The 24,088-nt window shown below is 32.4% G+C and overlaps 1 protein-coding gene across 3 annotated transcripts in view; it reads right to left on the bottom strand.

The window, feature by feature from the left end:
* Nucleotides 1-2,711: 2,711 nt before the first annotated feature.
* Nucleotides 2,712-24,088, bottom strand: part of mol (dual oxidase maturation factor 1 mol) — a 242,918-nt gene continuing 221,541 nt past the window's right edge. For all 3 annotated transcript variants that reach the window (XM_085944265.1, XM_085944262.1, XM_085944263.1), the window contains 4 exons: nt 9,044-9,255; nt 8,044-8,236; nt 5,907-6,209; nt 2,712-3,620 (listed from right to left, as the gene is read on the bottom strand). In XM_085944265.1, coding sequence (XP_085800391.1) covers nt 3,566-3,620; nt 5,907-6,209; nt 8,044-8,236; nt 9,044-9,255 — 763 coding nt within the window. In that variant the 3' untranslated portion in view covers nt 2,712-3,565. The remainder of the gene's footprint in view (nt 3,621-5,906; nt 6,210-8,043; nt 8,237-9,043; nt 9,256-24,088) is intronic.

Genomic DNA, 24,088 nt, shown 5'->3' with positions numbered 1-24,088 from the left:
TTTAAACAAAAAAAGTAAACAGTTGTATGCAAAAAATTTGCTTTTACTTTGACAATAGATCTGCAGTGATTGTCATAATACTGTTGAGTCAGGTACAACTCGGTAGTTACTAAATTTGAAAGTTGAGATATTTTTGTTAGTGGAAAATTTGCTGTTTTTTCATTTATTTTAATACAATAGTAAATGTCATAATAGCTTAGTGGCACCTCATACTTTAAAATCCAATAAATAAGATATACATGTAATATTAATATTTTATTTCATTTTACTGTGACTTTAGGATAAAATATATATTATAATAATATGTTCATTGCGAAAGAATACCATTTTATAAGTGATAATATCAATGTATGTGATATTATCAATTATCACTTATTGACTTTTCGTTATTAGGTACCAATGGACTGTTTCTGTTGCAGTTGATCAATTCTGGCACCCCATATTTTAAATTGAAATAAATAAGATTATCAAGTTTAGAAAGTTAGAAACAAAAAATACCATAGAATATTATAATATTATGTACATAGGTAACTTATTGAATTTGTGTTGTTAGGTGCCAATGAACTATTTTTGGTGCAGTTGATAATTATGCTGGCACCCCATATTTTTAATTTCAATAAATACGACAACTGTTAAATAATGTGTATTATACATAATGTATTCATTAGGTGCCAATGAATTATTTCTGGTGCAGTTAATGCAATCTAGCCACAATTTACGCGAAACATTGCTGGAAAGTATAAAGTATATAATATTATTTACTTATTAGACACATAAAGATAACAACTTACCAATAATTATTTAAACACTAATCGTTTTTATATCACATTTAAAATTTATCAACTATCAATAATACCCACAAAATTACTAAAGGAATTTCAATACTTATAGTAAAATTTCAAAATGTATTGAGATGTTAAAATCATAGGAAAAAAATAACGTTCACACTTCCCTCAAAATATTTAGTCTATTAATAATAATGACCATGGATTGAACTGGCTTTTATTTTACATGATCCAATTAAAATTTTATTGTAATGCAAAAAAAAATCGGTTAGGGCACAAAGTACAGTGCGATTTTTATATTAAAGTCTTCTACATCACAGGAATCGTTTCTGGAATTAAAACCCGCCCTCCACATTTATTTTTCTCGATACTACATTCTTTGCACCCAAAATTCAGTGTTTGTTTGATATCGTGTGGAGTTTTATTAACGTTAAAGTGGCTAAACCATTACGGGAACAGATAAAGAGAATTATTTCGAATGTAAAAGTATTGTGAAGAGGAGACACAGAAAATAAAGTTTTTAATACTTATCAATAGTGTCAGAGATAGAGTACCTGATGTATGGACAAGTTATCAGGCACAGGGCATGTGTCGTAATAGTGTCAGTGCATGCAGCAGTGTGACGTAGATGATTTGATAAATATGAGTCGCACTGTATCTTGGTGATAATCTGAGAACGATCTAGGTACTAAGGAAATCTAATGATGGAATTATGAACTATATAATTGTTCTAATTACTCAAGATGTATCTAAAAACTGACTTTATTTAGAATTCAAAGATAGTTATACATTACGCTTCATAACTTTGCCCTCCGGCTCTAAGATGAAAATGATGTAATATATTCCAAAAGTATATTTGAAGTGAACAAGTGAATAAATATCATTTGATCTAATTTTATGCGTGGTAATCAGGCAAAGAGGCATATCAGTGTAGTAAAAAGTGCAAAAAAGTGCTAAGTTATAAAACGTATACTCTACTTAAAGTGAAATTAAACTAATAATATAAACAATGAGCGAATTAATACTTTGGACGCGGAAGACGCACACGGTGCGTAATGACCAGGCGGCCGATCGATGTAATTAACGTGCATTTTAAAGGGGGCAATTAAAATCTCATTATCTATTCAGCAGCGAAAGCGTTGAAGGGTTTTGTCTTATAATCAGGTTTTTTTATCGTTGAAATATTGTTGTGATCTTTTCGAATGTTTACTTAAGATAGAATTATTCATAATTTTAATATTTATTTTACTCATATAATTTGAAAAATATTGATGTTTCTATTAAAAAAAAAACTATTTTTACTTTAAATCTCATTTATTTATATCAAACAGAGTTTTGAGTAATTGCATTAAGTATAGTTTTAAAGATACATTTTCAGTAAATTGTATTAAATTGCATTCTTCGTAATCCATCACTAGATGTCGCTATAGTCACTACATCACTCCTAAATAATAAGTTTAGAATTTATAAAGAAGTTAAAAAAACAATGGTCATGTAGAATTGAATATATAATTTGGTCAATAGTTATAATTAATAAAGAAAGTCTCTTGGGCTATAAGAAATTTATTTTCGTAGTAGTAAAGAAGGACATTTATTGGCACCCTGCAACCAAAATTCTATAAAGAAGACATTTCTTTTTCTTCAATATTTCTATTTTCATAGATACATCCGTGTTTATTATAAACACGTACGAAAAAAATGTTTGTATACAACAGTAGGTAAATCTTATTTATTGAATTTCAGTTGTGGGGTGCCAATGAGCTATCTTCTGTGCTACCATATTATATCCGTTTGTTCAATAGTTAAAAAATAACAATCGTTAGTTATATTTTATTTTATTATCATGGCATATCTTAATTCAATTGAAGCGGAGAATTATTTATTGATTTCTTGCAATACTTATGATATTTATTTTCTATTTTTTTTACAAGTTAGGAAAATATTTGCAGTATAAAAGAATTTATCATACTCACTGTAAGACAATCAGTCATTTAATAAATAAACTGTTTCTATTGAATTAAGATCTACTTATCAAAATCAAACATGTACATCAATAAAATTAAGGGGTAGGCTTATTACTTAAAAACTAATAATTTTTAATGCTGTCAATGCATAAAATTTAGTAACTTGATACCGTGCCACCATTAATATTCTATGTTACAGTAAAATTGTAATTTTTCAGAAAATCTAATATTGCTTTAAGTGCAGTGTCCATTGAACACGCATATCCTCTATGTTACACAGTCTTGGTGTTATTCTGCCCTGCTAATTAAATAGACAGTGTTTTTGGTTCTCATTTTGCTAAAATCAAAAACACTGTCTTTTTACTTAGCATGGCAGTATTAATTTAATATTATTTTGGGGCTAATGTAGTTTATATTTAAATTTTCAAATTAAACTCTAGTCACATTGGAAAATAATTTGACGCAGATAAATTACAGTGAATTTCTCTATCATTTTTCAGTTACAAATTAAAAACTGTCATAATATTATAATAATATAGCAATTTGAATCCAAAACTGCTGATTTGTAACATAGATTATTATAGAAAAACTTCTGAAATGTAACATTGATTGTTATATAAATATCGTCAAAATGTAACATGAACATTAAAAACTGTCCAAATGTAGCATGGTTTATTTATGGTGGTAAGGCTTCAAGTAATATTTAGAAAATTAATAATATCACCTCGTTTATTGGACAAATGATCCCGCACTTGTGCTTTGAGCAAGGAATATTCTGTCAGTGTTATGGTTTATTAGTCCTAAGAGTAAAAATTGCTACCACATGGCACCATCACGTAACTTCTCAACCTGTGACGGTTGAGGACGCACCCTGCAACCAAAACAAACGTGAAGTGAAGTATGTTGATTTATAAAATAGAATCCCAATATAATGGCAAGAAACTAACGCATGCAATTACTCACTGCTGTTTTCGATATTGAATTATATATATATATTATATAATTCAATGCAGAACATGTTGAAAAGTTATCTACTTATATTTTAGTAACACCATTCAAAGGAAATTTTTAATATTCGTTTTTAGAATTAATACAAACTATATAATATTAGAATCTTGCCATTATTAAGTATGTATATTAGTTAGTTACGGGGGAGTACTTTTAGCATGCTTAAGAGTGTGATTTTCATTAATAGCGATGAACGCATGCTTTCTCTTCATGCCTATTAAATTAATATACTTTATGAAGAGTTCTGTTAAAATCTGTACCTGTTAGCCGGTATATCGTAAGTAAAAAAATAGTATCAAGCAAATGCAATTTAAAATTGTTAATATGGCTTGATGGTTTTAAGAATTTCTGGTGAATTGGTCCTTCAAGATGTATTAATTTAGGTACTAAGACCGTGATGCAGAACCATACTTAGGGGCGTAAGTCCTTAAAATAGTCACCTAACTTTAAGGGGCCATTTTAGACAACATAAGTTCAGTGAGAACAACATTATATATAATTCTCATTAGAACGCCTAAGTGGAAGAGAGAAAGAATAATATGTAACGAGTTGTTTTTATTAGAACAGCTGCTTAACGTCAATGGTTCTGCAACGCGCTCTATAAGCGTAATGCAGAGTTGTCAACGTTAAGCAGCCGTTCTAATGAAATAAATATAATAATAAATCTAATAAATTGAAAACACGTCGCATGTTCTTTCTCTCTTCTACTTAAGCATTCTAATAAGATTAATATATATTATTTTTCTCACTAAATTTAGGTCGTCTTAATCGGCACGTTAAAGTTAGGCACGTATCTTAGGGACTTACGCGCCTAAGTATAGTTCTGCATCGCGCTTTAAATCTGTACTTAAATCATTTTTGGCAAAATTCAACTTAAAATACACTGGCTCTCATGTATAGAAAGAATGTTTTAATAAATTATAAAGACATAAATCCGATATGAAAATGTTTTAGGAAATTGTGTTCATTTTAACTGCTATTGTGCATTATTATTTGTCTACAGCAAAACCTTGACAAATCTAAATTTGTTGTAATTCGAAATTAAAATTTTTTGTTAGATAGTTTTATTCCGAGAAAATTAGTTACATTGATATTTTTAATTAGAAATTGTATTTTTTTTTTAATCCAAAATGAGTAGGTAAGTAATGATTTCAAGAAATCATAGGCAACTATGACAATATATTTCAATATATTATTGTTTCAGATATTTTTTATCATAATTAATGAAAACTATTCATTTATTAGCCAAATATTATCATATTATCTAAATTCATCAAGTTTTAGACCTTTGATTGTTTGTTATTCGTAAATAATAATACTTATTGATTTTTCTTGCCAAATTTCACGCTCCTGAATTTAGAATTAACAAAGCATTACCATAGACATTTGAAAACCTAGTAATGAAAAGTTTTATTATATAAAATACATAACACGATCCCAGCATGGTTATGTAACGTTTACGAGAAAAGATCGAACATTAAAATTTATTGCACTAAGGTTTATACCTAGACGTCTTAATATTCAATATTCTGACCTTTTTGAGTCTTAAAGTTGAATGTTCACGGGTTATATAAATGATTCCCAACCTTTTTTGTTTATCGGAACCCTCGGGACACTTTCTTGAAACCTGAGGAACGCCTACCTATCTGACACATTAAGGTTCAGATAGGAAAATTATAAAATATACATGTAAAGCAGAGAAAATGTAAATAGAGAAAAAGTCTCAAAATACGTTACATGTTAGCGCCGCAGGCAAATATTGATTTGATACTCGTTTATTAATTTATTTTATACGCTTTGACAGAAATAAAATTAACAGTGCGTAGTAGGAGATGACCTTCATTACTGATAATGATTGGATTCCTCGATTTGTAAAAATACTTCATTGTTCAAAAATAGGTTACTTTAAATCCTTCTTCACATTATTATCCGATTTTTTGTCTCAACTTGTAATTTTTGTGAATTCTTGCAGAGCTCCTAACACGTCTCGCAGAACTTCAGGATTTTATGAAACCCGGTTGGGAATCATTGGGCTTTAATATAATAATATAGAGAAGCCATTTGCTAATCTTTTAAAATAAAATGTAATTAGATTTATAATAAATATTGTATTCTATCTAATTCACTACTCAATGTAGAATTCACTTACTGATAAGAAGTTCTCGTCAATTCTTTATGCGTGGGTAAGCTATCCCGTTTAATGCCATGCAACTCTATCGCCAGCGGAGACATTTTGACTGGCGCCGGCGTAACACTGGATGCGATGCTGCTGTTGGAGTCGTTCCTCTCGTACGGCGGAGGGACGAAGGGCTGCTTCCGGAAGGCGAACCTCCACGGAGACTTGGGGGCGTCCATGTCATAGCCTCTGTTATCTATGCCAGCTCGGCCAGACTTGTTTGTTTCGTTTACAGTAGACGCCGTCGTCATGTCGCGGGTCTTCGATGACAGACGCCTGTCAATAGAGATTACCAATATTATTATTTATAAGACGGTTAAACAATTAGTATATTTGATTTTTACATGGAAATAAAAATGATATATACCTACATACCAGTGGCGAAGGGTGAAAGTAGGCTGTCAAACTTTGTCAGTCATACTTATTTGATTTCATTGAACTAAGAATACGATTCGCACATGGTGCTAGTTAGTTTTTAAAATTCAATTAAACTCTGCCTAAACCAAACTGTAATACTTAAGGTATGCTATGGGTGATTCGACAAAAATAGTGCACACCTTTTTAGTCATATTTATTTGTTTTCGTCGAATTAAGAATACATATTACAGATGGTGTTGGTTGGTTTTATAAAATTCATTAAGCCCCGCCTGACCAAATCGTAATCGATAAAAATATTCTTCCATCTATAAAATATTTATTGACTGTTATCTACTATGGTTTGGATTAGGCAGGGTTTAATTGAATTTTCAAAACTAATATAATAATTGTAGTCTTTACTTTTTTTTACTTTTACGTTTTTACTTACCAATACCATCTGTGAATTGTAGTCTTAGTTCAATGAAAACAAATATGTTTGACTGACAAAGTTTACTGTGCAATATTTATGTCGGATCTTAACAGCCTACCTCCACCCTTCGCTACTGCTACATACGCACACGCGGGGGTAGCGTGGAGAAAATAGAAAATATTACAAACAATATTGTCCCGGGTCGGATTCACATAATTATAGGCCCACCATCATTTATGTTTTCATAAAAAAAAAGTGAAATAGTTACCCCCACCAATTTGATCTCAAGTAGTTTCCTCTTGTGCTTGTGGAATAAAGTGTTATGGTACCTATAAATTTTCCTCGCGTTCTGGAAAGTACGGTTGGGTATATTATATTGTCGCCCTATTACACGTGCTAATTATTAGTTCATAATCAATAACATGAAACCCTAGAATCCGATTTATTAATTTAATTATTAAGAATCTCAAAATTGGGAGGTGGACTGCATGTCGGTCGCCAGCTATCGATTGAAGATGCGTTAAAAGAATACGTTAACAATGTTAACATGTGTATGTGCAGAAGTAGGTACCTGAGGACTCTAAACTATGTCACACTATGTCTTTTTATTATAATAACCTATCCTCGTGATTCTGGAGAGCTAAGGTCATGTAGTTTATTTACTCAATTTTTTTTCAGACAAATTGCCTACATCACCGAGATTCTGGCTTTCAGGATAATGACCGAAACTCAAATAAAAGAAGCATGTGCATTATTTCACTCATTCAATCGGATCAGTCACATGGATGTGTTAGCGTATAAACCAGTGTCTCCCAAAGTAGGTGATGAGACTCCCTATAGGGCGCAGGAGCCGTTCCAAGGAGAGCGGTAGTAGCCTTGAAAGATTTGGCGGAGGGGCAAAAGTAAAGCATAATATTTTTTGTAAATTGTTCGTTGACGTTTCATGTGGTGATTATATACAGTCCAATTCGTAGTGTTGTTATATTTTTCATATAAACACACGATGTGTAAGTTATACCGTTATGTGTTCTTCATATTTGTTGGAGCATGGATTCAGCATTAACGCAAATCTAATGACTAAAAGAAACCAACTAACAAATTAATCGGGGTGATTTAAGACAGGTTCAACTTTCCCATGATTTTTGTGTTTTACTATAGTTTATTTTAATAATTAGTTTTATAATAAGGGCACCTGGATCATGGGCATTGAATGATGTATTATATTTGGGTAAAGAAGGCAGTGGGACAAATAAGTTTTGGGATCTCTGATATAAACAAACTTGCTCGGTGTCTGCAATGACAATATTATTGCATGATATTTACCTCAATATTCTGGATCCAAGGCTTTGTTCATCTTTGCTGCCTCGTTTCTTGTACCGCTTATCATGACTCTCTTCGATGATCACATGTCGGTCGTACGGAGTGTCGTAATCAACTTCGATCACCGTCGAGAACCGGTGAGGATACATCCAGTCTACTACAGATATCACCATACCAGCTAACAGGCATGCGCATCCTACACTCATAAAAATATCATTAATGAAGACATGTATAAAGCTCAAATTACATTGGCAGATTCTCAGGTCAAACGACTGGTCCGACCGTCTGCCACGATTGCCTCCGATCGTGAAAAGTCACTTATGAGTCGTTCCCCGGAGTCTGGTGGAGTCGTGAGCGAACTGGAACAATGCCTATTTTTTAGGCAGATCGAAGATTACCGAGAACGTACGAAAATATCCAAAGTAACCTTGAGCTTCCAAAAGTGGCCGCACTGGCGTGTCCTGTCTTGTCTTTGACATAACAACACAAATTTGACGTTTACATAATGAAATGAAGGGTGCCTGATTTTATTCATTATTTTAACAGACAATAATAATACAAAAAAAAATATCTTAGTAAATATAATCAGCAACTTGTTACTTGTTTAAATATTGTCATCTCTAATTGATATTTAAAGTAACAACATAATGAGAGAAGACTGTTTAGTGTTACCGCCAAGTTGATCAATAGTTTTTTTTGGTTAACTTATAAACCAATCAAAGCAAATGTAAACACGATCGAATTGGTAGCTGAATCGTTCCGTGTAATTGCTAAAGTCGGCGATTGCTCACGACGATCGTTGGACCTGTTTGGGCCTGGTTAAGCCTTAACTAACACGATAATAGTATTTTGTACACACAAATGTAAACATTCTAAAAACGAGCATACTGCAAATAACTGCTAAAAATGATATCATAGTAGTAAGTAGGTACCTATCTCTATTACTTTCACCTTTTTCATATTATAATACGAATAAAATATATGACGAAAGATGAATGCATACCAGACAGTAGAACTAGCCAAAAGCACCATCCTAAAGTGAAGAGCAGTCGTCCTCCTTCGAGTGGTATGCTGAGAGGACAGGTGGGAAGGAGTGCCCAGTAGCCCAGTGCCGCAGCCAGCAACCATCCTCCGGTGCCAACCATCAGGTAGCCACCGTATCGCGGAACGACCGCAACAAGGAGGTTCATTAGAAGCCACGATGCGAAGGAAACCCTGAAATATGCATTTATTTTGGTTAAGTTTGAGCAGAGGTATGGTATATGTATAATCACATACTTAGCAAAAATGACAAGCTTACTGAACTAGACCTTAAATTTTATGTCACCTTCAGTATTTTACTGAACATAAAAGTGTTAAGTGTGCCTTACTTATTTTAACATAATATCTTTTACTAAAAATACAATTAGTCGCAGGATCAAACTTGCGATTAACGGCGTCATATACGACTACTCCACCTAATCGTAAAAAGTGCATAATATAAACAGATTGAAACCAAAATAGACACAATTAATAACATAGACATACTAACTATCAAAAAAATAAAACCGCCGTCGTTTGGTTGTTATGTCTTTTCAAATAATGTTTTTTTTTGTATTAAGCTTGTCAAAAAACGCCTAGATAAATAAAATAATTTTGAATATTATTTTTGATGTCATTGACGTGTTTGTTTAGATTTTGTATGTGTAGGGTAGGCTGTGAAAATCGTGAGGTTTTTATAATTCAGAGAAATGGCATTGCCTAATTTAAATACGATTAAACATTATAAGAATAAATTATTTTTCTACTACTTATATTAATTTATATACTATGTAAGTGGTATTTACTAATTAATAATATATTCTTATCAATAAACGATTTTTTTACAGGAAAAGGTAACCACTAAATGGTTAAGAGCGTAATTCAGTGAAACGGCAAATAATTTTCAACAGTGGGTGCGACGAAATTTCTCACTAGTCGCCAATCGGAGACGGACAGTCGAGGTGTCCGCACGTCGATTTTTTTTGTCATGGCGTCAGATGAAAATATTCTTAAATCGTGTAAAGATGACTAAAAAACTTTACGTATACTTAAAAAAAAATATAACAATAAACATAACATCAAATGGACGCCTGTTGGATTTTTATGACAAATTATATTTCGTTCGGCGCGTGTCATTTGCACAATCCGCGCATCGCCTAGCCACGATCTTTTTAGACCGTGCTTCTACTGAAGTATAGCCTTAATAATCGTTTTCTAACTGCTTCGTAAGAAGTTTGTCTTCCTCACTACAATGCTTTAATTTCAACACCAAAATATCGATTCCACCGAGTGATCAATTAAATAAAATGTACCTACTTTTATACATTATGTAGATGTATAATAACTTTAAACACTTTGGTTTTATAAATGGGATGTTTTTACATACAATAAAACGATCTGCAAAACTATGCTGGTTTTTATTTACGATACAAGGTGCCCCCGATACTTTCTGTTAGGAGAGGTTGGGCGCCATTTGATGCACGGTGGGTTATAGGCTAGCTCAGATGTAAATCCCGTATCCGGAAATTTATACGTATGCAGTTCGCCGTATCATACTTCACCGTGAAACGTTGTATTGGAAATATATGCTTGTATATTAAAGACCGTCCAATCTCTTTGGGTCGTATAGTACTGAGATAAAATTCATGTCTAAATAAAACTCGGTTCTTGTCGGTTTACAGGAAGCCAGCGTCAAACAATTTTTGAAAATAGCCGACATAGTGCATTATAAAATTTTGTTAGGTTAGGTTAGGTTTTCATTCTTGAATTCATATTTTTTGCCAAAATCAGCTATCCGTAAACCGACTTGTATCAGCTAAAACACTTACAAAATACTTACGTAATAAAAACTACCGAAATATAAAGGAAAGACAGTACAACATAGGTATATAATTAAATTAGAAACACAGAACACCGCGTATTTTTTTCATCACGGTGCTATAGAGATGACCTATAGCAGGGATGGCAAACCTTTTTACGAACGCCTGCCAAAATTTCCCAAATAATATTTTTCGACTGCCTGACGTGCCAAGCAGTTTTTTATGACAAAAAAAAGTTTTTAGGAATTCTATTAAAATGGTTTCAAAATTACAATTGAGTTATTGATATTCTATCTTTCGCCGTATTTCTAGCCAAAGGCATGTCTTTTATTTTTTGAATATTTTTTTCCTTGTTTTCAAATTACTCAAAGAGATCGTGGAAGCATTTAAACCTTTCTTTCATATTATATTCTCCATCACTGAACGGTTTTCCATTTTTAGAGATTATGTTTGAGGTAAAATAACAAGCAGTTAGGTAATACATTTGAATGACTGCCGATAATTAATTTCATAGGGTTTGTTGAATGAATATTTTTATTTTTAACCCATAGCTTACGGGCCGCACAAAATTGTGTTTTTGCTAATTACTTTTCAAATGCAAATTAACACGTTAATTACAAAATTAATTAAAAGGGCCCGTAAGCATTGTGTTAATTCCCCGATCCTAAGGACCGACCTATGCAATCGTATATTTACATTAAAAACGTAATGATTATTCTTGAAAATGATTTGCCTACAATTTTTTATACAATGCTATTTTTCATTATATTTATGCATGCACTTCGTCCTTTCCATGTGCGCATCGATTGGTACCTAAACATAATATGAGAAACCGAAGAAAATACGCATGGCTGTCGTCATTATTTTATAATACGAGGGTGGGTCAATAATTCCTTAGAAAAAAGCATTAAAACAGTTTTTATTTTTGTATTTTTTTTTTATTTCTCAACATTATCTCCTTGGAGCTCAATACACTTGGTCAGACGTTTCTCAATTTTTTTTAAACCGTCAGAAAAATAAGTTTTCGGAAGGTCCTCAAAATAAGCATTTGTCCGATCGATGACTTCTTCATTTGAAAAAAAACGTTGTCCACTTAGCCATTTTTTTAAGTTTGGGAAAAGGAAAAAGTCACTGGGGGCTAAATCTGGCGAATACGGTGGGTGGTCGACCAATTCGAACTTCAATTCTTCAATTTTAGCCATTGATCGTAAACATGTGTGAACACGGGCATTGTCCTGATGAAAGAGGATTTTTTTCCTGTTTAAATGAGGCCGTTTTTCTTCAATTTCGTTTTTTAGCTGGTCCAATAAAAATGCATAATAATCCCCTGTTATTGTTTTTCCTTTTTCCAAATAGTCAACGAAAATAATTCCACGTGCATCCCAAAATACAGTAGCCATAACCTTACCAGCTGATTTTACGGTTTTCGCCTTCTTTGGACATGGTTCGCCTTTCGCAATCCACTGCTTTGACTGTTCTTTCGTCTCGGAAGTATAGTGGTGTATCCATGTTTCATTTACAGTCACAAAGCGACGAAAAAATTCATCCGGATTGCGTTGCATGAGCGACAACAGGGCTTTAGAGGCCACCACCCTATTGCGTTTATTGTCGACTGGGAGCAAACGCGGCACCCATCTTGCAGAAACTTTTTTCATGCCCAATTTGTCATGTAAAATAGAAATGACGCTACCTTTTGAGATCCCTGTAACCTCAATTATCTCACTCAACTTTAATCTTCGGTCACTTAACACCATATCGTGGATTTTATTGATCATTTCTGGTGTAGTCACCTCTACAGGACGTCCTGAGCGTGGTTCATCCTTTGTTGATGTACGACCACGTTTAAATTCATTTAACCAGTTATAAATAGTTGCAAGTGAAGGAGCAGATATGCCGTGAACTAAATCCAACTCATTTTTTATTTCCTTTGCTGTTAACCCTTTTATATTAAAATGTTTAATAACAGCTCTAAACTCAATTTTCTCCATTTTTGTAAACAAGCAATTTTTTTTTAAATGTACGAAAATAAAAAACAACAACCCGACCAACCTGATTGAAACTTCGCAGCATACTGAATCGGTAGTGCCGCTGCATGAAAACAAACCGCTTACAGTACTAGTCGCGCCACCTGTCGGCTTTTCTAAGGACTTATTGACCCACCCTCGTATTATATATATATATATAAGTAAGTAGGTATTCTATTTATTTGTAAAACTTTTAAAAGAATTTTTTTTTTAAATATATATAAAATAGTAATTTCCTTCCTCTTCAAAATGAAACATTCGCGTGCCATAGGTTCGCCATCCCTGACCTATAGTATATCGATCTCTTTCCGATAAGAAAGCTCACGGCAAACTGTGCTACTGTGAAATGTAATACGTACAATTTACATATAATCATAACCCCTGGTTCAAAAATGTTGTTGGGAACTGGAGTCCAAAGTATGTGACACAGTTATAAAAATTAAAAAAATAAAACTAGAAATTGTTCACTAGAGTATTGTACATATTATTTCCATACTTTGAAGTTTCGCAACTCACTACAACTGACTGCAAATAAAACAGAGCAATGATAATAAAGTCCTTTGAAAAGGGTAATTAATATAATTAACTAAGGCAAGCAGCTTTTTGTAATAAACCACTTTCATCAACATTAGGCACTACATACTTTACGGCTGCAAATAAAATTAATCTAAGGCTGTAATTAATTTTATTGTAACGTGCCTACGCCAGTTACAAAATATCCATGATACAAAATGAATACGGTAGTGGAATGGTATTTGACTTATTTTATATTAATTATTATTAATGATGTCTAAGGTGTAGAGCAGAGGTGGGCAATCCATTTATCAATGTAGGTAGATAATATATTATGTATAACGAACACTGAGAAGTGAAATTCGCTTAAGTACCCTTCAGGGGCGTGCGGTGATACATGCTGTGGATGCAGTGCACCCCTACATAATTCCATTATATTAATATTTATATTAAAAGTAAAAAAAAACCACTTATGTAAAATCGTTGAAATGAGCTGATTATTATTATTATTACAATATTATTATTTTAATTTAACAGTAAACATTTACTATGATTATTTCACAAGATATTATGATGCGTGCGCATAAAATCTGTCGCGAGTCACACACTTTTCGCATATTAAGATATCCAGTACAAATGCTACCTACTCTGCCCCCATAAGCAAAAACACAGCTAATGGGAAAAAATGAAAAATTAAAGTAAGTATGAGGTGACATACTAGATAAAATTCTGAACATAATTACATAAAAAAATAAACAGAAAATCATTTATTTTAATATACAAATCATCATAATGTGTTCATTACTTTTGCAAAAATGTTAGACTTTTCGGAGCAAAAAAACAGTAAATAATGATTCATAAGCAAAAACACAGCACATCTATCGATTTGTTGGTCGGCACCGTCTGGCTTACTGTTTTTTTGTTTATGATTCTAGAATTTTTACACAAATATAATACCGCATGTAACTGGTAATAGTGAGATAACCTCAAAATAATCATTCAATAACTTCATATCGCCCTACATTTTTAACGATATTTTAAGACTCAAAGGTGATAAAGTTCGAAATTGGGCTAAGAATCGTGAAAAAAAGATTCTCAACCTTGTTTTGGAGAGTATGCAATTGGATAAACTTGAAATGCTGCAAAATCCAATGAAATTATAATGGCAAGTGAAATGTTAATATCCAGTTAATTACTTTTCAATTACCACATTTAAATATCACGTTAATTATATCTAATGGCCAACTACTGAACACGCGCCAGTCCCTTTGTTAGCACTAAATGAATTAATTTTAATCTTAATCCATCATAAAACACATTTATAACTATCTGGTCTTATAAAATTAATGATATTTGTACTTATGTCTCTGAACATTAATTGATATTTAAAAATAATGCAAACGGAAATTCCTCAATATTCCCTTTTTCCAATGCGAGCCGCATGGCTGCTTCTAAATTTACATCTGTCAACTGGCTTCGATATTTGTTTTTTATGAAGTGCATTACACTGAATAATCTTTCACAGTATACAGTAGTAGGAAAAAATGATAATATGAGTTAACTCATTTGGTGCTGACACTGCAACTGGCACGTTGGCGCGACTGGCCATTAGATATAATAAACATGATATTTAAATGTGGTAATTAAATATTAATTACCAGGTCAGCAGTGATTGTGTTAATAGAGCAATTGTTGCTCACTCTTTGAATTGACTTTATTCTTAGAAACGGACTATTTCACATATGATCTCATCAGAAAAACACATGCATAATTCAAAAATAAGGGAACGTAATGCCTACAAATAGGATGACGTTGTGGGAGTCTTCCCACCAAAACTGACGAATTTTTGTATATTTAAAAATATATATTGTCATTCCAATATTATTTAATAAATAAAATACCATTACATTAAAAACTAGTATTTAATTTTTCAAAAATATCCATTACAAATTAAATTATAAGCAAAAACACATATTTACTGTTTTTTGCCTTATGAAACTGACATTATTCCATTCAAAATCATAAATAAAAAAACAATAGTGAAGTTTTATAATCAATATTTTTGTAATTTTGCCATTTTTATGTAAGCAAAATATCAATTTTTAAATAATCTATTATAAATCGAAACATTTATTAAAATTGATTAACTTTTAATGAAGCAGCAATGAAAAACATGATAACCTCTCTTTTTACCATTAGCTGTGTTTTTGCTTATGGGGGCAGTACTGTCCGACAAGAAGATTGCAATATCCGGAATTCGCTAGTGCGGTTAAAAGTGGAAGGAGATTTTCAGTTCACAGTTTTAACACGTGGACAACTCGTCGCTAACCGGAAGACGCTTCAATCGGAGAACGGTTAAAAATGGGAGGAGCTTGTTAGTTCACAGTTTTAACATGTAGCCAAGAAGATCCTGTTGGACAGTACTTAATAATATATTGTTATATTGATAGATAAACCACTTATAAAGAAGAGCATCCTTGATGACAAAAATCAACGTCCGCTACTGGTATCCTGGTACCATGAGCTACAAATGTAAAGCATATACATGCAGTTTGACATATCACAGTTCATTGTGAGCTGTTATACCGGAAAAACAGATGATAGTCATATAACATTGAGATAAAAAAATGACACGTTATTTTTGGAGCATTTTACGAGGACCTACTTGCTTATTTACTTTTGTATAATTCAGAATTCTATATAAATAATATATAAGTTCGATAATATTGTATTTCTAATTTACTTAAGTATAAACCGATTTTATTCTGTCTTTCCTTGTATTCCGGTGGTTTTAATTATGTAAATTGCACGTATTACATTTCACCGGAGCACAGTTCGCCGTGAGCTTTCTTACTGGAAAGAGATGAAAAAATTTCGCGTTGTTCGTGGAACAATGGAGACAAAAATGTACCTAACCTAACCTAACAAATAATCCAGTGTATCGGCTATTTAAAAAAAATGTTTGCCGCTGGCTTCCAGTAAACCGACAAGAACTGTGTTTTATTTAAACATGAATTTTATCTCAGTAGGTACTATACGACTCAAAGTGGTTGGACGGTCTTTAATATACGACCATATATTTTAATATATGTCCATATTTTTCGGTTAGAAAGCTCAAGACGAACTCTGCTACAGTGAAATGTAATACGTATAATTTACATTGTAACCGATGCAGCATTGATAAGTGAAAGCCGAATCAGCGACGGTTTAAAGAATGACTTACTTATTAATATTAAATTTATTAAAATAATTATTTACCTAACTGTTTTTGCATTTGAGGAAATAACATGACGTATGTCATAAGACGTGTTCGAATGTAGGTTGAATATGCTTCCTTTTGTAATCAATTATTACGCATTGTGCTGTACGGAAGCAGCAGAATCATCTATCTTAATTAGCAATAAATTAAAAGTAAACATTAAATTCTGAAAAATTAATGTATTGTGACTAAATAACATACTTAATTACTATTCTACATTACGACCCGTGTCAAGACTGAGTTAATGTTTTTCATTTGAGTGAATTCGCGATGTCCGAATTGCACGCGTGGAGAGAATGGAGGGTATACGCCGTAATCGCACATACTATTAATTGTACTGACGTTTACGTAATATAACTACATTTAAACACAGTATCAATACCATATGATGCGGCGTGTCTTGTGATTTTACCGAAAACACTTGTACTAAGTATTACTAACACGATAATACATAGTTAAGGCGTATGAGGCGATAATATAGTAGATAGATACTGTGTTCGGGGAGTATTTAACCAAAAGAGTATTTCGTGTTGTTTTAAAACAAGCAAGGTTTGATTTAAAACAAACAGACGCCACACGGATCACAGAAGATTGGCGTTACCAATTTTCATGAGTCGACAGTAAACATCGCGTAGGGTTAATACCTAAACCGTTGTGTAGCCTCTAATATAATGTAGAAGGAAATTTTATTTTAATAATATTGTAAGTCACGCTATTTTTGGTGTTTGCAGGTTTGGGGAATGTTAAAGTAAGCCGGCTTGTACATCATACCTCGTCTCGTCTGCAACGTGTTGAATACGTCAACGTGACGTCATCGTCAAACACACGTTGCCAAATGGAGCACCGTAGATTGTTCGAATGAGACGTTTTAGTTTGAAAAAAAAACATCTAGTGCTACTATCAATAAATCGCATGCCTCTCGGGCTGCAAGTCAAAGACGAGAGAACGCATAAGAAATACATATGAATTGGTCATTCTTATACCGGCTCGCCGGACTGCGCATCCAAATATTTATAGGTGAGAGGTTACGTGCGACTGTCGCAATATAGATGTGCGCAGTCTTCATATTCAACATCAGGTCAACATTCCTAGAAGGTTTCATTTATGGCTGTGAGGCAGACGGGCGAGTTTAGATGTGAGAGCTGGCTAAACTTTTAGACCCTGTTATGATAGAACGTATCTGTGTAATGTAAAAAATACTTAAATATTGGAAAGTAACCTTTATCGAAAGAAAATAAGAAAATATCCAGAAAACATCATTCACAAATAAGATCAATAGTTGGCCTTTTGCTGTAACGGTTCTACTGAAAATACTAATTTATATTTACCCACACCATATAATATGTACCCATTGTCTATGAAATCATATTTATTTAAAATTTGATGACAAACGAAGAAATCTGAGGTAACTAAAAACGTGGCTATCATGAGTTAAATGATATTGTATTATCATAAAAATGCATATTTATCAGCCATATGAACACAAAATTCGTATTTATAGCCGCTTGCTAGATATGTCACGGCGTATCTACAAATAGAAAATAAGTTTTAGTGACATATATATGGATATTATCATCTTACGCCTGTATGACGAGAATATAATGGACACATAAACGTAAACGGAGATTCTTATGATTTATCTGACATTACGATAATTTCGTCAATTTTTACACGTTTTATCTATAAGTTGTACTTTGTAATAATTAATGATTGTATAGTATTTGAAACGATCTTTGCTTTAATAATTATTGTTAGGTAGATTGCACAGTCAATTTCGAATAATAGGTATATTTATAACTGAAGTTATATTTCATAAAGAAAATAGGTGGTCTGATTTATGTCCTCGTTAATATTATATTTTGTTTCCCTACTTCCCCATTTAAATTACAGAATTATTATATCTATTCTGTAGAAGGTACCGTATACCCTCACGTCAGCTACATGTCCAGCTCTGGATGTATGTGGTAGTGTGTTATGTTGAAATTGAAAGCCTCGTTCGAAAGGAATGTCCAAATCACGTTAGTAACAATGTAAGGTAAGTTAAGTCACAATAATGAAGTGTTCTCACACCGTAACAAGTAGAATGGAGAACAACAACGACGATCATTACCTACTAACTTAGTAACAAATGAATATCCGTATTAAACGAAACGATGCGAGCACAGTTCTTGAACAATTATATATGTTTCTTTTATTTTGTTAACTGTCAATTCATGGTGAAACTGCATTGTATTGTTGTTTTTATTTAATAAAACGCAATTTTTTTATAGTACTTGAATGAGAAATCTATAAAATTGGATAAACAGGAAATCCTATAAATTAATAGGTATAAATTTTTGCCCAATTCTAATTTGTTAAATGATCAATTATATTTTGTGTCTTCTCCATTATTATACCCTATTTAATATTTGGGATTGTCATAACATAACTTTATATATTGTACATTAATTATTATTTTAATTTTTATTTAATTTTGACTCATATTTTGGTTGTATTTGTTTTTTATTCGATCTCACTTCAATTGATAATATTGTTTATTTTATTTTTTATAAAATTTTTATTGTAAATTTTGACTAATCATAATTATTTGTTGATATTAATGTTATTGTAAATGAAGATTGTTTCATATTTTGTGGTTTGTTAATATTTTAAATAATTTGTTTAATGCCCCTGACGTAGTATGCAATAATAATGTCCAACCTCATTAGTTTTAAATTAGTCTGTTGTTGGGAAGGTATTATTGGACGGATAATTATTATGTACCTATTGTTATATTATTTCTATCGCTTTGAATTTTGTTTGATAAATATTGTTTTAAAAAAATGTATTCAGTTGAAAATGTCCCACTAAGGCGGACGAAACCGGTCCTAATATATTAATTAAAAGTGGAATAAGTGCTATAAAAAAATTGCGTTTTATTAAATAAAAACAACAATTATATATTTCAGAACTGGATATAATTTCAATTTAAATTTATTTATTTTTAACATATTGTGGACATTACAAATTATAAGTTTAAGACGTTCACAACATGACATTTAGAAACAAAGAAATATAAAACAGTATTTCATAAAAAAAGAGATAGATCAGAATAGACATATTATATAGTAAGTTATTAAACAGTAGAAATGTGTACCTACAAAAAATATAAATTAGATATGCACAAGGAAGTACACCGGATGAGTTAAGCAGACCCTATTTTAAGAATTTATAAAACAACGTCCACCTATACTCAACCTCACGTATGTGGAATATATCAACATCCGAAGCAATTTCGTTGAACATAGTTATCGCCCTCCCAATTGGCATTACCAGTGGCAGGTTGGTTCTGCACCTTGGGAGAATAAACAACTGATGCTCTCTATTTCTAAGATAGTTATCAGGGACACACAGATCAACATTGCCCGGAATGGCAGAGTTCTCATTTATACCTCGTATAAGTCGAAAAAAATACGTAGCTAAATAAAGATTTTTTCTAAATTGCAGACTGCAGTATGTAAGCATGTCTAAGAGCAAGTCAGTTGGATAAAGCCACGGATAGTATCCATACAACCTTAAGTAAAGGAATTTCTTCTGAACCCTCTCCACCATAAGGCGGTACTTCAACTGATGCGGTGCCCAAACAATAATGCACTACTATTGAATTTGTTAGGTAAATACTTACAATTTTTATTACCTACCCATTTATCTTATACAAACAAATCAACTGCTTAATCTGCACACCAGCTAACTGCACTTTTGACCAAAAATTAAATTTGGATGGCATTTTGTTATAAAGCATGTTTTATATGCTGAAAAAATGTCAAATTCCTAAACCTATAAATAAATGCGTTCTTCACACAAAACATTCATATATCATAAATGGAATAACTCCGCTCTTTATATAAATTTTCTTTATGTATAAAAGGTAAGCAAAAATAATGTATTAATAAATTGATAGTGCAGCTTATTTGTAATATAACTTCGTATTTTAGGAATTGTTAAATTCCGCTCGATAGTTAGATTATTAATTTTTTTCTCCTTCCTGAACAATTTGCCCAAGATCATTTTCACTGAACCTTTTAGGTATCCAGGTACCTAGATACACGGTATCCTCCAAAAGACTCTAGAGGTTTGTGCTGCTGACATTTTTGGAGAACCCCTTATGATTTTTTAAAACTTGTTGGTACTTTTTAGCGTAGCGACCGCATCGTCTGCTTTATAGAAAATCGCCATTGATTTCGAAAATTGTAATGATCGCATTTGTCCTTTCATTTGTCGCCCTTAAGCAATGTATGACTCCCCTGTAGATGGCGATGCTGGCGGCGTTTTTTGTTTTATTTGGCAACATAGATCTTACAAATGTTTATCGCATAGGTAACAATTTTGGAAGGAGGTGTCCATATCTGTCCATATCAACCTTGAGACCCCACGTACCTAAAACTGCCACCACATTCGTTGAATTACACTGTATTTATACTATTATGCGATACATTCATACAAACATATTCGAAGCTTTTATTTTGTGGTCTAACATCTAGTTGAGTTTTATTTTATTCAAACGTACGGTGTAATATGAAAATTTCAGTGGTCGAGTGGGCGTAATAACGAGGGTCTCTCGACGCGTGTGGGTTGGTGCATTATTGCCCAGCGCACGAGGCAATCAAAAATATTTTTCCGCTATTAAAATGGACATAGGAAATCGTGGGCACGAACTAATGCACTACTATAGTAATAGTAATATATCTATATAGTTTATACATTTTTATAATTTCTATTACATTATAACAAACATTAATAAGCAGAAAATAAACAACCTATGATTCGCAGATGATATTACGCTAATCGCTGCTGACCGAAGATAACTCACAAGAGGATCGCAATTACGATCTCCTCCGTAGGAATAACACCAAGTTAATGGTTGTCGATTGGGCTAACCTTCTAGGTACCAGCAGCAAGTATACTCCAAAACCAAGAAACAGTGGACGAGTTTGTATATCTGGGATAAAGGACACATCAGAGTCATTGCGTATATTTTATGGACTACGATAAATGGATGTGCTGTCTTCTGTCGTAAAAATCTATCTGGAATGACAAATTAATGTCAAATCATGGCATACGAAGATGATGTATGTATAATGAGCTGATCACACGCGATCATTAAGGATGCCTTCAAGAAGTTGGGATGCAAAGCAGAAAAAGTTGGTTTTAACCTTTCCTTTACGATGATCAAAAATCCGTCTGCTCCGGTGTTGTCACCATGAGTTACCACATAAGATTGACAATATTACAATATATAAAATAGTAAAGTCTATTTCGGCAATTTACATAAATCCAATTAGGTTTCTTTAACATTATTTTCTTTTTGTTTTACCTATAAAATGATTAAAAAGACAAAAATTAAACACACGATATTCTCTAAAACTCCAAAACTATAGATCCGACATGGTCACATACAAATATAAAGATTAAGAATGGCTCATTCGGAAAAATTAACCACTTAATTTATTTGGGCTATAATGTCACCGCTAACAACAATAATATTAAAACATAAATTAGATGACGAATACAAAACGTATGGGGTTTGGAACGATTATTTTTTATTATCCTTATTTGTTTCTTTTTTAAATACCACAACAGGCCGTGAAGTCCAATAATATTGGTAAAACTCACAGGCTTGAGAAATTTACATATTAGATTATGTAAATATATTTTGACCTCACCGGAATCGAACCCAGAACTCCGGGATGGAAGACCAGCGCTTTACGCTCTGCACCACTGCTATAATATTTCTGCAGGTCTTTGACAACAAAATCATAAATTTGGAGATACTCATTGTCAGCTAAATAATATCGAGCTTCGACGCAGAAGAGAGGGTCTCTTACTCGTTGATCCGATCAGGTAAATTATGCTAAAGGGCTCTCGATTCCTTCAACCATGAGAACAGTAGAATACGTTCACTGGAGTGAGACAATGACGTGAGATTTTGAGTGAAGTCACTATCCGCAACAGAGAAGAAAACGACATCGAATAATAGGTTATATTATTTTGTGAATATATATATTATATATTATTATTTCGATTTAACTATTTTTTTTATTCAACGAATAATTCACAAGATTTAAGAATGTAATATTCTAAGTATTGAACATTCATAATTTTGATAACACTTTGAGAAAATGTATGAAAAGAGATGCAGGTTCGATTGGTTTTATGTAAGTTGTACGTATGCAGTTCATCGTGGGACACTCATTCGTACGCTGCAGTACGTGAAACATGAGTTCGTATAATATTTTATCGAATGACGAGTTCTTCGTTGAAAATTTCACCGTGGAATACATTTGTACGTATCTTACAAAATGCGGCGATAGTTTGCAAATAGTACTGTTCCAATTAGATTAACCCTAACCTAACCTAGTAAAGACATCTCCACATGTTGTAGCATACGTACAAATATACCCCACGGTGAAATGTTCAACGAAGAACTCGTCATTTGATTAAATGTTACACGAACTCATGTTTCACGTACTGCGGCGCAAGAATAAGTGTCCTGCGGTGAACTGTTTACGTACAAATTTCCGGATACGGGTTCGATTCCTGCTTTTTTCAAAAAGATTTTTTCTATTGGTTATAATATATTTTCTCAGAAGTGTTTTCAAAATTATGTATGTTCAATAATTATTAGAATGATACATTCTTAAATCTTGTGAATTTTTTGTTGAATAAAAAAATAGTTAATTAAAAGTTATTAGCATGTCCAAGTAAGTTACAAGAAAAAATCTAGGAGTGATTCGTGACTTCGATTAGTAATTAAAGTACCTAATACCTACTTTGATTTAAAGTATAAAGTACAAAAGCCGATAGCCAATTGTAGCTCAATTTGGTAAGCACTTCAGTGAGTAATAAAAGCCATTAGTTAAAATTTGTCGCAATTAAGTACGGCGCTTTTAGCATTGTGGTCAATGTGCATGGGTACGAAGCCCAAGAGATTCAGGTTCAATTCCTGCTGGGTGTCTTAATTTCTTCAAAAAGATTTTTTCTATTGGTTATAATACATTTTCTCAGAAGTGTTTTCAAAATTATTATGTATGTTCATATATATTTCGTTTTATAAATCCCACTGCATTCGTAAGCAAATGTTGAATACGTCGTTATGAAGTAAGAATCAATCAAAATATAAATTGGCTTTGCAAAAGGTAGGCATAGCCATGTAAAAGAAACTTGAACACGGGACTTGCATTAACCTATTTTCTCGACAATAAATCTCTTTGTTACGAATATATCTTTAACTTAAGATAAAAATAAACAACTAAGGTGCAGTGCACACCATCTTAAAGGTGCGGAGTTAAACGATCAAGGTGCGATTATATTCATTCATCATAGTGTCAAGCCTTTAAAATTGGACGATTATAATAACAGAGTCACAATAAAAT

The sequence above is a fragment of the Rhyacophila brunnea genome, unplaced genomic scaffold (assembly GCF_057557595.1).
Source record: "Rhyacophila brunnea isolate RB1 unplaced genomic scaffold, BYU_Rbru_1.0 scaffold_17, whole genome shotgun sequence".
NCBI classification, from domain to species: Eukaryota; Metazoa; Arthropoda; class Insecta; order Trichoptera; family Rhyacophilidae; genus Rhyacophila; species Rhyacophila brunnea.
This window is presented reverse-complemented; position numbering and strand designations above follow the sequence as displayed.